Source organism: Tasmannia lanceolata, unplaced genomic scaffold (genome assembly GCF_043159265.1).
Source record: "Tasmannia lanceolata isolate RefF3 unplaced genomic scaffold, GAP_Taslan_0.1 ptg000005l, whole genome shotgun sequence".
NCBI classification, from domain to species: domain Eukaryota; kingdom Viridiplantae; phylum Streptophyta; class Magnoliopsida; order Canellales; family Winteraceae; genus Tasmannia; species Tasmannia lanceolata.
In genome coordinates, this window is record NW_027518682.1 from 17419217 (window position 1) to 17436728 (window position 17512).

At 38.8% G+C, this 17512-nt stretch overlaps 1 protein-coding gene across 1 annotated transcript; it reads right to left on the minus strand.

Moving 5' to 3' along the window:
• Window positions 1-323: 323 nt before the first annotated feature.
• On the minus strand, window positions 324-14419 carry LOC143877764 (GDT1-like protein 5). Its single transcript, XM_077379986.1, has 12 exons — window positions 14223-14419; window positions 14015-14083; window positions 6481-6540; window positions 6329-6376; window positions 2263-2351; window positions 2094-2130; window positions 1970-2017; window positions 1170-1238; window positions 978-1022; window positions 832-893; window positions 654-726; window positions 324-546 (listed from the first exon to the last, which is right to left on the minus strand). Exons 1-12 carry the CDS (start codon window positions 14241-14243, stop codon window positions 472-474), a joined length of 696 nt encoding a protein of 231 aa, XP_077236101.1. The 5' UTR covers window positions 14244-14419; the 3' UTR covers window positions 324-471.
• Between the last annotated feature and the right edge of the window lie 3093 nt (window positions 14420-17512).

Here is a 17512-nt window from a genome sequence, read left to right on the forward strand (position 1 = left end):
CAGTAGTAATTTCGCCCAAGTGTCATTGAGAGAACCTTGATCCTTTATCCTTTATCCTTTATCCATCAAGCTTCTTTTTAATGTTGTGCCAACTAAACCAATTGACCTTTTTAGCTTATGAATGGATACTTGTCCCAAATGGGGGGAACAAGAGAATGTGGGTCTAGCTGTAGATCTTACAGTTGGCGGTAAAAAAAGTCTAAAGCTTTGCCCCCGACACAGATCCAAATCTCTAATCCTAACTTGAATTTGAACCCGGAACATGTTTAGAGATGAAATATAAGTGTTCTGATCGAAATGTCCACACAACTAGTCAGGCACACTTCCCACAATTTCATAATTCATTGCAACACCATCTCCGAGCATTCACTGGCTATAACAGGAGCAAGAGATCAGAGAGCCACTCCAAATGTTTGAACGCGGCCCATAAAAGAAAATTAATGACAACTATTAATCAGATAAAAAAGGACATCATGACTCTCCAATTGGTGCAAGGAAGGATTGGATTCCAAACACTAGGAAAAGGAAGCCACCAGAAAGTAGAACCTGCATAGACACATTGGTTTTACAGAATATTAACGTAAATATAACTTATGCTTTCAAGGTGCAAGATAGCAAGTTAATAGAACAGAGATAAATGAGAATTTTCTCACCATTTTCTCAGATATTTGTGATGCCAATGTCTTCCCTCCAAAAACTGCTGCCGTGGTGCACAATGCTTGTCCCCTGCAAATATTAGAAGGTCATCGGATTTGACCCATACAAAACAACATGACAGAGTTCACTGAAAAGGGGAAAAAAATAAAAATAGAAGAATGTTCAGAGACTTACAAAATACCACCAAGAACCACACCATATGGGTTTTGATCTGCAGCCAAACCAATTGTAGCTATCTGCAATAGCAGTTATTCAGATTGAAATCATGATAGGAATAGAATTTTGTATCAACAAACATGTTACTGCATCCCACAGCTTACCTGGCTCTTGTCGCCCCACTCTCCAAAAAATGTAATGGAGAATGCCTGCATCAACAACAATGCCTTAGAAAACTGGAAAGGTTACACAAATCAGTAGAACAACAAGAAATTCCTTGACGATATTTTACACCATAAACTTACATACAAGCAATACCTTCAAAGAGATGAGTGGGAGGAAGTGAGTAGCAATACCTTCAAAAAGATGGGTGAGAAGAAGTGGGTAAGAAATGGTCTCTGTTGTTTCTTCAAATCATCATTTGCCTGTGATAAACATACAAATATCAGATATAATCAAAGGACTGACCAGCAATAAATCCTCACTCAAAACTTTGTGCACCAAATATGGCTGGAGAACAAGGGTGGCAAAATGCAGAACAAGGAGAGTAACAAAATACAGAACAAATAGAGTAACAAGGTAATTAGCTATGATCTGTGGACACGGACACGAGTATCCCGTGTCGACACAGACACGGAGGGTCGGACACGGCAAACTCCAAAAATTTAGAAACGGAGACACAGCTAAAATAGAAAGTACATATAATCATAATTTGTGGACACGGATTCGTGTGCCGAGTTTCAGCATGAATACAAGGTATCCGACATGGGAATCCCTAAAAATCTTGAAATAGTGTCACACTCATACACATACATACATATAAAGTTACTGACACTTCTAGCAATACATTTAAAAGTGTCTAAGGGAGTGTGGACACGGGTGTCGTGTCGGACACGACACGTGTGTCTGCAATAAATCCAAAGTGTCGGCTAAATCATAGGTAATTAGACTGCATCATTGGAAAAGCCGTGGCAACCCAACAAAACAAGCCTATAATTTCCGTTCCAACACAAACTACTTAAAGCATAAATACTAAGATTTTTTTACCAAACATAATGAAAACCCAACAAATCAAGCGTATAATGGAAATCAGGATAAGAGAAAATTTATGTCCAGAGCCAGAGACAAAAAGCGGACAATTATATCTTGACCTGACCTTGGAATCTGTTTTGGTTGCAGCATTATTAGCCTTCAAATCAGCATCCTAATAATTCAAAAATGCAAATTAGGTGAAGTGGAATAAATAAAAATGAGAATGCAATGAAGGGAAACACACCCACCAACTTTGCTTCTACTTCAGCCAACTCATCATCGTCACTGTTAGATAAGACAGAATCAGGATGTATTAGAGCACGCAAAACTGCCAAATAGATCATGGACAAAACGGAAATGAACAGTAAACATATCATAAACAAAGAAAATTCAAGAATGGTGGGAATAGAGGCACACCCTTTGCTTGTAAATCCTTCCCATAAAGACCAAAGCCCGAATAGAAAGAACAACACAGTTGTTATGTGATGAGTCCATTTTCGGGAAACCTACATCATTTCAATCATGTTTCAAAGTGGAAAATCAGCATGACCAAACAAAGAAACCAGAAATATAAAAACAGAACACATGACATCTATTTTAAACAACTTTGGTTAGATCCATGGTCTTGTAATTTACCAGATAATGTTGTTTAGCTTATTCTGCTAAATCAGAGGCAATTAATAATAAGGCTGATATATTGTACAATATACAAGGCATGAGAACATGTTAGTAACATCGGCCACTGAGTCATGACAGCGATGAAAATCAGGGCAGCATATCTCTCAATATGCATTTATAAGGATATGTTTATCTGAATGGACAATGAATGAGAAAAGAAGAAAGGCAAGTTTATAAATAAAAATAAAATATGTACGGCTTAATACTATGTACAACATGAGATATTCTTTTTCTTTGGAAATGTACGATGAAGTTTGAAACCCTGACCTCAATGCTACACACTTAGGGCATCACCACTAGAGCAAAGGCTCAAATTCAACATGAGATGTTCATAATATAAATTTATAACCATATGTCTAATCACACAATTATACTATACTCAACTCAACTCAACTCAACTCAATTAAGCCTTTGTCCCAAACTAGTTGGATACAATTATACTATATAAACTATAATATATCATAAGTTGGAAGCAGCCACTAACATTTATCCAATGTTTTTTCAGAAAATCAAATGTAGAGAATGTTAGCATTGCTGTTTTAAATGTTACCATGTGATTTTAGATCTCTATATGTTTCTATAAGCACATGCTATTATTGTCTGCACTCTGTATCAATTATCTTTCCACATTATATTACTGCCAACGTTTATACACACCAGACAACAAATGTGAAGAGTGTTTAGTGTTATCCATAGTCTTTGAAGGTGGGGCACTGGACCCTTAGATAGTTATCCATAGTCTTTGAAGGTTCTCCTTAGGACTTGGACTTTCCTTTGGTACAGTTGTAATGCATGACAGATAGGGAAGGAACTAGCTCTTGCAGCTTTGATACCAAACTAAAAGAGAGATTTTCTGTAACTTCTGTCTATGCAAAACTATGTGTCATTCAAACCGATCTAGGGTTTGAAAATACTTTCCATACATACAACTAGATATTACCCCTTAAATTTCAGATCTAGGTTAACCACAATGATCCAAAATAAAATCATGATGATCCGCAGTAATATTACTAAAATGTGATGGTTAGATCTTGAGATCAAATCAATTACTAAATATGATGATTGAGATTAACTCGATCTGATTATAAGACTGAGATTAACTCGATCTGATTATAAGATTGAGATTAACTCGATGTGAAAATAAGATTTGACGTCAGATTCGTTAAACAGGATCATCGGTAATAAATAGGAACTTTAGTAATCGAAATTACAAAAAACAAAGGAGTTACTCAATTTCAAACAAATGAAAGATCAAAGATGTCGATATTGAAAGAAGAGTAGGAATATAACTCCCAATCACCCACACACAAACACAGACAAATACACACACACAGACACAACCACAGCCACAGCCACACGCACACGCAGACAGAGACACAGAGACAGACACACACACACACACACACACAGAGAGAGAGAGAGAGAGAGAGACTTCCTCACTTTATTCTAGAAACTTCCTACAATGGACATTCTGAAATAGATGGGGCCTACCCTCCCCCAAGACTAGGACTCACTCAGATAGCAAACAGGACAGCCTCACGGGTTGGTAAGAAGTCAGTCTTGGTTCTTGGTTGGTAAGACGAAATTGGACAAAGAACAGAGAGTGCTTGACCGGAGCAACAGCCAACAAAGACCGTTGTGAATATTAACATGAATAGTGTCGTTTGAATAGCATGGTTTTAAATTTCTACCGAAAGCAACACGAAACGATTGAAATCCTTTTGTTTCTATCGCCACCGAAATGCAAACTAAAACCAAAAGTGTATTAGTGAAATGCTGTATCAATGTATTACATAATTATATTTGATTGAAATGCATGTGAAATGAGATATGTGTTATGTAAGTATTTGGGAAACGATATATTTGCCCCCTTTTTTTACTTGGGAGAGCCCACTCAAGTGTAATCAAGGTTTTAAATTTCGGAGAGGACCGAAACCGAAACGTTCCGAAACCGAACTTGCTGAAATTTACCAAATTTCGGACGAAATTTCAAAAATGCAAAATTCTTGATAAAATATTAATTTTGTATTCCTTTACAAAATTTCAGCCGAAATTACTGAAAATTTGAAATTTCGTAATTTTGGCCCAAGAAAACGACATTTCGATAGCTTCTACCGAGTTTCGGCTGAAATTTTGGGATTTCGGCTAAAATTTCGGTTTGGGTGGGGACCGGAATTACCCCTGAAACCAAAATTTAAAACCTTGTTTGTGACTACTCTGTTCCACTAGAGGGGGCGCTGTCCCAAGTAATAAAAGGGGGAATATATCACTTCCCTAAGTATTTACATGAATTGCATGAGAAATGTCGTATGTATTGAATTATCAAACATGTGCAACAGCACATGTCACTAGGTGTTCAATTTTTTAAACCATTACAGATGATTTATCTTGCTTATGTGACGGTTTCTTAGTGTGTATTTGTGCTTATTCTAGCATTTCCCGAAGTTTCATCTTAAATTTCCATCATCGGCATACGTTTCCATACGTTTTTGTGATTTATAGGATTTCCACGATTATAACCGAAACCGAAATTGGTGAATAGCACCGTATCCATAGTGAAACATGAATAATCAACCCTAACTAAAACACTATTCCATCATAAGTACATTAAAATAAAAATCCTAAAAGACAATTATACATCTACTAACATAAAAGGAAAAACTTAAAGAACTTTTGATGGGCCCCATCATCATATTTAGACCCCCATTTGATCTTCGTGAAGGATGATCCCCAACAAGTAGGGCATCAAATGGATGGGTTCTTCTAGTGTCCTATTCACCATCATTGGAGAACACAAATTGCTCGCTCAGCTGCTAACTAGGCCAGTCCCCCCAACAATTGTTGATTCACCAGTAGTATCTACCTATTACTAAGACTGTCACCTAGTGAAAAAAATGCATCGAGTTCAGAAGTCCACAAGGATAGAAACATTTTGGTCCATTGTCATTTAAGCCTTGATGAGTTATCCCCCTGTGGGGGGTGGGGTGGCATTGTAGCTTGTAGTCATGTTTATGGAATTTACAGGCCCAAAACTAAAAGGCAAATGGATTAGCAAGCTAGGATATGTCCAAGACAACAAGGGTAGATAAACAACTGTATATTGAAAATACCAAAAGGTCTTCGGATATTTAAGCAATTTAATTTTGAGGAACATGAGTACATCTATTACTTGTGCATCTTGTGCCCTTCTCTATATCAAAGCCAAGGCACTTTAGTTATATATTTGGTACTAAAATCTCTCCCTTTTTCTGTATAACACAGGGACATCTTGTCCCTTCTGTCCATATGTACTCGCTTTATTATGGAATAAAATTGTTACCTTTAAAATTAAAAAAAAACTCTGCCTTCGGTTGCTAAACATCAAGACGGCCCAGGTCAAGAGGACCTAGTCAACAAGATTCTTCAACTAAACAATGGGCAACTAGTCAGCCTTGTCCGGCTGAGTTTTTCACGGGTTTCTTTTTTCTAGACAAAGACAAAGCATCCAAGCTTTCGGTGTCAAGACTCAATGTTATAAATTATGATACCATTAGAAGCACAATTGCAATTACAATCAAATAAAGCAAGTCAAACAACAAATAGTTACCAAGACTAGCAATCCAAATCCAGACCGGATTGCTTTCCTGAGAATTGAATGTATACAGTAGAATCACAATTGCAATTACAAACAAATAAAGTTAAACAACATATTTAACTAGGCAACCAACCCAAATTCACACCGGATTGATTTCCTGATAATTGAATATATATCACCAAGTCTATTATAGTATTGTAGCAATAACCATTTCAAAATTGAACAGCTTACAAGATTTGGTGCAGCCCAGCCAACAAGAACAGAAAGAATAGTCATCACCTACATGTTAGGACAATCAGCGTAATAAATAACTGAAGAAAAAAAATATTCAGATCAACAAAACAGAATGGCATGGAAGGAAAAGATGAATGAATGACACTCACAACCAAAGCTGACAGGCAACCTGATAACACAAGCCTCCGCGGATGGCGCATTGCCAAGATCTTATGACATGCATCACAATGTTAGATTAGCACATCAACGTTATGTTTGTTCTAGAAAAAATTAAGTAGCCAGTTCAAAAAAGAGAAAGAAAATATTAAGTAAAATGTGCAAAATACAAATTCAAGCAAATGCTAACAAGAAACAACATCATTGCATAATAATATAACTCCAGTCGGAATTCAAGAGCAACTGCTCCCATTCAGACAGTAGAGTCACATAACTCAACTCAACTAAGCCTTTGTCCCAAACTAGTTGGGGTCGGCTAATGAATCATTCGGAAAATTTTCATGAAGAAGGTGAAAGGATCTACCCAGCTCAAATTGACTAAGCCTAATCCTTTCATTCTCTCCATCACAGGTCATGTTCTCTGCTATGTTCCTAGCCATCAAGTCTTTCCTCAATGTTTCTACTTTCTACCCAAGTTGTTTTGAGTCCACCCGTACCTCTTTTTACTCCACCAACTTGGCACGAGTCACTTCTTGTTACCGAGGCATCCAAAGGCCTACGTTGGACATGCCCAAACCATCTTAAGCGGTGCTCTCTCATCTTCTCCTCAATTGGTGTCACCCCCACCTTTTTACGGATGTCTTCATTTTTAATTCTATCTAACCTTGTGTGGCCGCACATCTATCTAAGCATTCGCATCTCAGCTACACTCATCTTTATGCGCTTCTTGGTGGCCCAACATTCTGAGCCGTACAGCATGGCTGGCCTCACAGCTATCTTATAAAACTTTCCCTTAACTTGGTAGGTATTTTATGGTCGCAAATAACTCCTGAAGCATGCTTCCACTGCAACCAACCTGCTCTTATTGTGTGGTTAAAATCCTCTTCAATCTCTCCTTCCTTATGTAAGATTGAACCAAGATAGAGAAAGATATCCCTCTTAGGTACCGCCTGTCCAATCATATTTACTACATCCTCGCCCCGTCTCCTTACATTATTAAAGTCACATTACTGAAATAAAATAAAATAAAATAAATTCTTAGCGGTCCTCATGCAGGATTTCAACCCGTATTTAAAAAAGCTGATGCGGGTCAAAATGCGGCCTAGAAAAATCATTGTCGACTCGGCACAGACGCGACCTAGAATGCGATTGACGCGGCTGAGTACTTGGTCGACGCGGTCATAACTCGGGAGAGTCAAAGGAGTTTTTATTGACTTTGTATGGAAAAATGCGGAATGCGGCCAATGGAAAAGGGAGTCGAGTCGGGGGGGTCCACGATGACGAGGGGGAGTTTTAAAACTATGATTTCAATACATTACATACTGCAGGAAATTATTGTTAGAACAGATTGACTACTAGTCCTGTATTTCGCTTATATCACTGAACTAATGAATAAGTTTGTTTAAAAAATCATGATCATGCTGCAACTAGTTTCTTCATGGGTAAGATTGAACCTGAAAGTTAACTCAAGCAAGTTGATTTTATTTTATTTTCCCCTCTTTTTTGAATGGCAAGTGCCGAGTAAAAAAAAAAGTGCAATGTGATTACTTAATAAGATTGGTAAATAAGCCAAAACTTCAAAACAATAAGATGTTCAACAAGCTCAAGGGTGCTCCTTGTACAAGTAAATAGATTTCCAATGGTCCATAATAATCAGTTCGCATTTTATGCGAACAACCTTTAGAAGATTGTCTCACTAAGGACCTTGGTTCGAGCTCCGGAAATCTAGGTCCGACGGGAGTTGGAGGAGTGCTTAGGAATGCAGAGAATGAGGTTGTTTGGGCCTTCTCAGGATTTTTAGGTGTGAGGGAGACTCCTAAGTGGTATTCAGCTTCATCGAGGAACCGGTTACATCAGTTGATCATTGAGAGAGACTCCCTCAAAGTAGTCACAGTGAGCGAGAAAGAGGTCGAGATACCCGAGGCGATTTGCAGATACCTTTAAAGAGATTTGGGACACTTTGGAGGGTATGAAAACAGAGATTAGACATGTACGGGCTCTGTTAACTTGAAGGCAGATTCGTTAGCACGAACAGGGGTCGGTAGAGAGGGGTTTCAGTCATTTGATTTTCTCCCACCTTAGAGGGGTCCCCCAAGGAGTTCGCTTCTCTAGGGGATATTTTGGGGGCTTAATCCTTGTATCTTTTTTTCTTTTTTTTTTGTTTCTTGACTGATCTTGATGTTGTATGCAGCCAAGTGAGCTCCTCAGTCATCGGGCTTCTAAAAAAAATCATCAATAAAAAAGGGAAATGATATTTACGCCCCTTTCATCACCAGGGACACCCATTTGCCAGTGTACTTTGCAATCAAAGCCGCTGGATTTTTTTGACATAAAGTACATCATCTCCCTTTTTGCCATTGATACACTGACGTTGGGTGTCCCTGGTGATCAAAAGGGGCGTAAATATCACTTCCCATAAAAAAAATGTCTCACTAATTGATGCCTCCAAAGTTTGTATACAAATCACAAAGAATGGAAACAGATGATGGTCCATTTCTTAATATGCACTTCCCTGCAACACATTTCGGTAGATGTAAATTGAATCGAAATGCCCTCGCTAATAAATTGTAGACAGCATGGAAGCTATTAGGGGAGTTAGAATTTTGTTGTGCTTTCAATCACTGCTTCCTTTATGAATTCTCTACAACAGGAGAAGAATAGGATTCTTCAAATTGGCATTCGGGGCAGAAGGGGTGCTCATTAGAATCTTAATATTTGTTGAAGGAGATAGAACTCTATGATGCTTTGTAGAACTTCATGGTGTTCAGCTTAGCAATGAATCGAAGGCTACCGGTGAAGAATTCTAAGACCGCAACGAGGCCCTATTGTGTCGGGACCTCCCTCTTGAAGCTTAATTCTAAATTAAGCAGTCCCAAGGCCATCAGCTTGGGTGTCATTCATAGTACAACGTTCTATACTTTCTATTGTTTAGTATCTCGAGAATCTGATTAGAATTGCAAACATGGTTTTAAATTTTCCCGAAATGACCGACATGTTTCCATTTCCATCCCCACCGAAATGAAATCTACATGATTTCATTACACGTCATTATTTCCCTGAAATTTCGACCAAAATTAATTAAATTCGATCGAAATTACCAAAATTTGACCGAAATTCAATGGTCGAAACGAAAAAATGGAAAGATCTTATTATTTGCATTTCATTTCATTTCATTAACATAGAGAATAACATTTGGTAGGAACATCATTGGATTGCACAACAAAGTAACCGTATCTTATGCATGGGATTTCATATCGGCATGAGACCAATAATACCTCGTAACTCTTATGTTGTATTGGCAAAGAGTTGGGGTCCGTAGAGGGGAGACTAGTCATTGTACTTTCTTATACGTCATTACATTATACTTCTTTTTTTACTTTATTATTCTAGACATGCGCAACAAAGCATGTCACTAGGTGTTCGATGTGATTAAGCCATTATGGATGGTTTTATTGCTCATGTGATGGTTTCTCTGTATTGGTACTTATTCTAGCATTTCCCAAAGTTTTATATTAAAATTTCATCATTTGCATATGTTTTGTTAAAAGATTAAAAAATTTCATCATTTGCCTATGTTTTGTTAAAAGATTAAAAAATTTCATCATTTGCCTATGTTTCCATTTGTTTCTTTGATTTAACAAGTTTTCCACCGAAACCGAAATATTTTCGTTTCTGAGCCGACCTAAATTGAAATTTAAAACCTTGATCGCAAACACCGCAATTGTGCAGATGAAAAACCATAAGATAGCTTGAGACTTCTCTACACCTACACAACTTAAGTTTGAAAGTAACCCTCAATTTGATAGAGTTGAAGGGCTAAGACATACAGAGCTTTGCTCTCTAAGAAATCAAAGAAATGATTAAATAGCATGCGTCTTATTATGCACACGAAGAGCAAAAAACAAAACACCCCTACTCAAACTGCTGGCAATAAATCAATGATATTTTCCTTCAATTAAGAGCCATCATCAATTTTTCAATAATGGGCTTGCTGAACAAGAACGGAATGTTAATCTAAAGAGACGGGACTAATGCATCTCCGAAATTACTCGCACAAAATGTAAACAAATCAATCTTGATTAAATAGTGTGGTTGAAAGCTCTCTTTAACGATTTTGGAAGCCAGCCCTTCAAATGGAGATAATCTCAATGTTGTTAGATTCCCTTTCGACAAAGTATATAAGACAAAGCACATCAAGGCTGACTTTCATTAAAGAAAAATTAATCAATGCTATTATCAGCCTTCCATTTTTTTGGAACCAGATTTTACTTTTTTTTGCATGGGCGGGTGCATGGGCGGGTGATTGGGTGCATGGGATTGAATCTCCAACCTCCAGGTTAAAGAACAAAGCCTTGACAATTGAGATAGAGGCTCAATCCCTCAGAAGTTTTATTGAAAGGAAAAAAAAAAGAAAACAAACTAGAATTCATCGAGCAAAGGTTGCCTAATGAAGATATTCAACCTTACTTAAATCACTTCCACAAAGTTGATAGCTGGTTCTCTATTAAGTCATTCACCAAAGATATGGCCATCAAGATGGTGAAAAGTCAGCCACTTACTTCCATTGACTAATTTATTTGTGTCTTGGATCACAACTTGAGAGGGATCGCAGATCTTTTTTTTTTTAATAGTGGCATAGCATATATCCAGAAAGAACACCAAAGCACGGACCAAGAAGGTATCGTAGAGAGCGAACGAATCATCAAAGAAAAACTGGACCAAAGCACGGACAGGTTCGAGTTGCGCGGTCAGCTCGCTGGGTGTCGGGGGCAGCGCGCCTTTGTCGAGGTTTTCAGGGTAGCACCCCGGAATGAAATTTTAATTTTTGGTTTTGGGCTAAAGGGTATTTCAGTAATATCTCGATGTAGTGGCATTGCTATATAAGCCATGTATTAGGGTTATGGGTTGCTAGGTTTTACTTATTGTTTTCTTGGTCGAGAAGGGGAGTTTTGAAACCCTAAAATCAAAATAGTGAAACTCTACTCCCGTGGACGTGGGCACACTGCCGAACCACGTAAATCTTGTCTTCTTGCTTTATGTGATTGTGTTTCTCACATTTTCTCGTTGCTTGTTGCAAATCTTGTTTGATCCTTATTTGAGAAGGTATTTTTCGGTTTTTCTATATTGCATGATTGCCAAACATGATGAAATGCAACCTAACGCCTAGTGAGACGATCTACCTCCTCATCATCCAAATCTAAGAATCCCCAGGGCGCCTGTCATGATGCATACATTGGATGGCAACCATAGAATCGCCCTCAATGATCAATGGCTTGATCGCCAAACTGGTCCAGACACGAACCCCAATGTAGAGAGCCATCAACTTCGCACAATTAGAAGTTGGGATCCCATCTAGGCTCGAAAAAGCCACTCTAGTCGCTCCTACGAGGTCACAAATGGACCCACCAACCCCCACTGGGTCAGGATTTCCTAAGCTAGAACCATCAAAGCTCACAATTTGAAGAAACCTAAACGGGGAGGTGACGATCTAGGAAACGACCTCTCAACAATGACAGGAAAAATCTCAGAAGCACTCCTAGGACCTCTGGAGGTCACCCATAACACATCCTCAAAGCCCTTCAAGGCAAAAGCCCAATAAATGATCAAGTTACAATTCGAAGCACAATCACCTTCAAGGGTTGCACCACCACACCCTCAAAGACTACTATTTCTCTCCTTCCACGAGGCTTAGACAGTAGCCACCAAGAAGAGAGACTACAAAGTCCTCCCTCTACCACAAGGGGTGTAGAGAGCCTAGGACTCAATCACCCAGACTATTAAGTCCAGAAATACCCATGAAGCCCCAAATAACCCCACAACTCAATGGAAAAGCAAATGATCAACCAACTTTGCATTCACCCCGCACATCGTATAATGATTGACGATGATACATACATATATGATGGATAAGATGATCAACCATGAGGATCTCATACAGAATCTCACCAAACGCTGAAAAACCTTGTTATTCCTCTCCTTCCGCAAGGCTCAGACAATAGCCACCGAGCAAAGAGGCCACACAGTCGTCCCACTAGCAAAAGGGGTGCAGAGGACCCAAGTCTCAATCATCTAATCTATTGACCACATATATTAAATTAAAATGCCAGATAATTATCAAGAGTGATATTCCAATCAATGTCATAGTACTTTTTGGCATTGCATTCTCCCCAAAAGGGAAATATTCCTCATTTATGCATCCTCTCGTTGCTTCAATAATGATAATTATGTTTTACCAAATGGGTTCCTTCTTAACAAATCAAATCTATAGTAAAAATATGGTGAAGAGTAAGTAGCACAAAGAAAAAGAAAAGACAAACTGGAAAAGGTGAAAAGAGAGACTTGTCTGTGGCTGTGAGGGCTGCTTAACAGCCATGTTGAAAGCAGAGTACGCAAAGAGTACACAAGCCATAACAGGTCAATATATAATTATGCATTAATTAAGCCTCAAAAGGAGGAGTTAGAGTGTAGTAATAGCTAGAAAATATTCTTCAATGTTCCAATTTGGTGCTGTCTGAAGCCTTCAATCCATGTGATTTGAGTGTGTTGAATATCAAATCCCAACCTCTCAGGTATGTAGAATCCCACATCAGAAAAGGAGGGAAAGTGACTGGGCTATATATGTGTGTTCCCCCTTAACTGTGTAGATGAGTTTTAAAACCAGGGCGGGTTGAGACCCAGAGAACCGGACAATATCTGCACATTGAGGCTGGGTCATGACAAGATATTTCAACTGTGTAGAGTACACCATCAGGTGATCACATTAGTGACACACCAATTATTTTAAAGCCGGTCAATGCATTTTGGTAAAAAAGAACTGTTATTGTCCATTCAGTATAAACTTCAGCCAAATTATGCCACTATAATCCTAGAAACTTAAAGGGGACTTATATGGACTTATAAAAAGATGATAGATATTCAACGTTTCAAACAAGATACCCATCTCATCAGTGATGTCTGAAAATATTATTAAGAGTTTCAATGCTATTACTAATTGAGCTTAGGTCACATATGAAAGAAGCGAAAATAGGAGGTGAAACAAAGCTTGGAGGTATCTGTACTCCTAATCCCTCAAACCAAAAATATAAACGCAAAGAGAGTTTCAAAATTAAATATTGAAAAACAATTGCACTGTCTGGTTAGCATACTAAACGATAATCGAAAACGATAAAGCATGGCGATGGAAACACGCCAAATGGGTTATTTCCCAATTCCTAAACCTCAACCCTCCTCTCGGTTAGGATTTAACAAATACATGGTATGGGATTCATATGGGCACTTGCCTCGGCTTTCGAAAGGCTTTCATTTTTTTTCCTTTCATGAGAAATAAATTTAAGAAATAACCATCTCATATGTCATATCGGATTACCAAAGTCACCCAATTCAAAATCAACGGTTCTGGGTATAGTGTAATTCGCCATTTCATAGAACGTTATATCAATCTGAATCCCTACAGTACAGTTTCATGGCTTACCAAAAGGCATATAAAGATTGGAATATAAAACATGGAGAGGGAGATTTTGGTCTTACCGCAGCAGAGAAAAACGTCTTGTCTCCGATTTCAGAAAGTACCGTCATGGCAAGAGACTTGGAGAAACCCTAATTAGTACAGCAAAAACATGCCAAAAAACAAACAAACCCAATTTTAATACACTATTCTTCCTCCTTTTTTTGCCTTACCTTTTTATTTCCAAATGAGAGAAAAGAAAAGAAGGAGTTGGTGTTGCTGAATACAGACCTCGACTACGGAGAAACCCATGCTTATAACTCAAAACCAAAGAAACTGAAACCCTAGAAAATGGCAGCGAGAGAGAGAGAGAGAGCTCCCGAGTCGTGTTTGACTCGCCTCGGGGACTCTGGTAGAGAGAGTATAAAAGGGAGAAAAATAAGAATATGTATAGATGCCTTCTGTTCTATTTCTGTAGCGTAGGGTTAGTCTCCGATAGATGCGATTCGCCGATTATGGGGAGCGAATATAATTAGTAAATAATCGATATTAGGTGGTTGCGAAATGTCGAAAGTACCCCCGTCCGTACATTCCAAGAAAGATTCGTTTGTGAATCTTCTAATTTACAGAAACACCCTCACGAGTTGACTCACACAAATGCTAATAATAAAGTTTTTGGGGTGTCAGTCAGGTGCATGCATCTATAATCTAGTAGACCATTGATCTTGTAGACCATCACGAGGTGACTTGAGTTTTCTGGGTCTCATGTCGAACGGACATTCAATTCATAAGAAACGGGGGTTAGGTTTCTTAGTGGAGACCCTAAACAGGGCTTGATGGATCAAGGGATTGGATTATCCAATCAAAGTAGATCACCCGAAATGAGCCGTCGTACCAATCACACTCGTGCCATAGACATGGGGCCTAGGAGTGCAACTTGGGTCGGATTAGTCCGAACTTGACATGTTAAACCCAATTTTGGCTTGGGTTGGTTTGGCCTTTCCTTGCATTGGGTACGGTTAGGGTTAGAAAAATCCAACCCGATTTAATTTTTGGTCGGGTTAGGATTGAGGCTGTGAAATAACCAGTTACTCCAGAAGCTTAAGCTGTTCGAGAAGGTGTTATTTAATCTTTTATACTATAAATGAGGCGTATACCAATCCAACCCGCCTCGCCTCCACATGGACCCCTAAATTTACCATGACTTTATAACGACTCAATGAGACTTCACTCGACCCTGGCCCATTATACCTTTTTGTTTGTTTTCTCTTTTTTGTCTCAAGCCAACCTGAAACTAATCTAACCCGATTTGGAAAATCAGGTTAGGTGGGTTGAGATTTAGAGGTTAACCCTCCTCAACCCAGGGCTAAGATTGGGTCAGGTTAGGGATTAGGTAAATGATACCCTAGGTTGGGCTGAGTTAGACTCGACCCAACCCGACCCTAGTACACCCTAATGGGGCCTAAAGAGTTGTCGTTCAAAAAATAGTCCAACGGCCTGTCTATTTAGTATTTTTCATGTCTTTCTCATGATCACGCATGAAGTATAATTGTGGAATATTCTGACAATCCAAGTCACTTCCTATTTCTCACGGGGCTTATTAAATTCGATTTCATAAGGTCATGGTGGAAGGGTGGACTGACCAACCCTCTCCACCTCTCTACTTTTCCAAAGAGATATAGGACAACCAATAGTCGAAAACCATGTGTTCAACGGCCCAAATCAATTAACTATTAAGGTCGTGTTCTTCAACTGTTCTCAGCAAGTCAGCAATGGCTGTGCACTTTTTTTCGTGGAAAATAAAAGATGCTACTGATATTTGCACTACCATGTTTTAATAATTGCACAAACTCAACTTGTCTTTTCTATTTTAATTGGCTTCTGATAGCTTTTTTGGAATTGTAATAACCTGAGCTGTTTAAATAATAAAAAGCCAAGATTGAGATAGCGCAATTATTAGAACAAGGTAGAGCCAACATCAGTAGAGCCAGATAAAGAAATAGGAAGAAATGGCATCGGGTAAACCTGAGCCACTCTGCCCATTGTTAGGTTTAAGCAAAAGCTAAGGTTGCTTAAAGCAATACACCTTTGGTATCTAGTTTGGAATACCTAGACTACTGCCTCCAGCCCCTATATATAGAGATATAGTAGAGTTATAACAGGTTAATGAGCTCTAGCCCATGTAGGCCTACTACACCGGTCCATTATCCATGTGGGCTTATATTAGAACATAATTAGGGTCATATTATATACCCATCACCTATTTCTTACAAATCGTTGATTATCTCATGCGCAGGGTCATTGATGCCAGCTCAAGCAAGGCATACAAAAAGATTGTTTACCTACTAATGCGTTTTTTGTTTGGGATTTTGACAAACGATTGCCACCCACCAATCCGATTATTGGACCCAAAATTACATTAATTTTGGGTCCAATAATTGGAGAGAGAGGGTGGCAACAGATGGTGAGAGCCCCGGCCGATTATTGGCCCAAAATTCTAACTGTGTACAATGTAAGTAGGACCTATTAGGACAGTTAGATGGACTGTCTAATTTGACATGGATCATGACAGAGATGAAAAGTCTGAATATGATCCAACCAATAAGGGATTTGAATGGATTGTGAATAAGACATAGGTGGATTCGTTCCAAAGTGGATCCGTTCACACCCCTATTTGGTGCTATGCCATTATGTTCGTCACTTCATAGAACTCTACTGAAAATACACACCGATAATTTTAACTTTGTACTAAAGTGTGAAACCAATAGTAGGACTTACAGTGCATATCGATTATTAACAGGGCGGTAATGTGGATACACACAAAAGTAGGTTCTAGGGACCTGACCTAAAGCCTAACCAGATGGGATTCAAAGGGACCGTGAGACAGATATAAGTTGATCCGATTAGAATTGGGTCCGTTGACAGCCCAAGCACATAGAAATATGGTGTATATGCTATTCAATAAAATAAAAAATACAACGCAACTGCTCGTTACCCGAATCGGTAGAATATCTTTTTCGCCAATCTTAACCGTACATGTAGGGTGGCTTCATGCATTGGACCACCTATCTCATAGGGTCCACTATGAATGGACCACATCCCAAATTTCGCAATATGTGTGGTGGCTCATCCATTGTAGGGGACACTGAAAAGCCAAGCACATTTTTTTTGGGGAAATGATAAATGTGCCCCTTTTCATCACTTGGGACATCCGACTGCAGTGTACGTGACAATCAGTGTACATGACAATCGTTGAATCTTCCTGACGTGAAGTACATCAGCCTCTTTGCCGTCATTGATACACTACCGATGGGTGTCCCTAGTGATGAAAAGGGGCGCATTTATCATTTTCCTTTGTCGCGGAATGTTATGCCCCCTCTAGGAGAAGATAAAACGATCCTCCGCACCAATAGCATAAAAAGGGAAATGATATATTCACCCCTCTTTTGGCTTGGGACAGCCACCTCTAGCGTAAAAGAGTAGTCATAAATACACTAGAGGGTGATCAGGCGGCTGTCCAAAGTTAAATAAGGGGGTGAATATATCACTTCCTATAAAAAATGATATTGTTGATTTGGTGG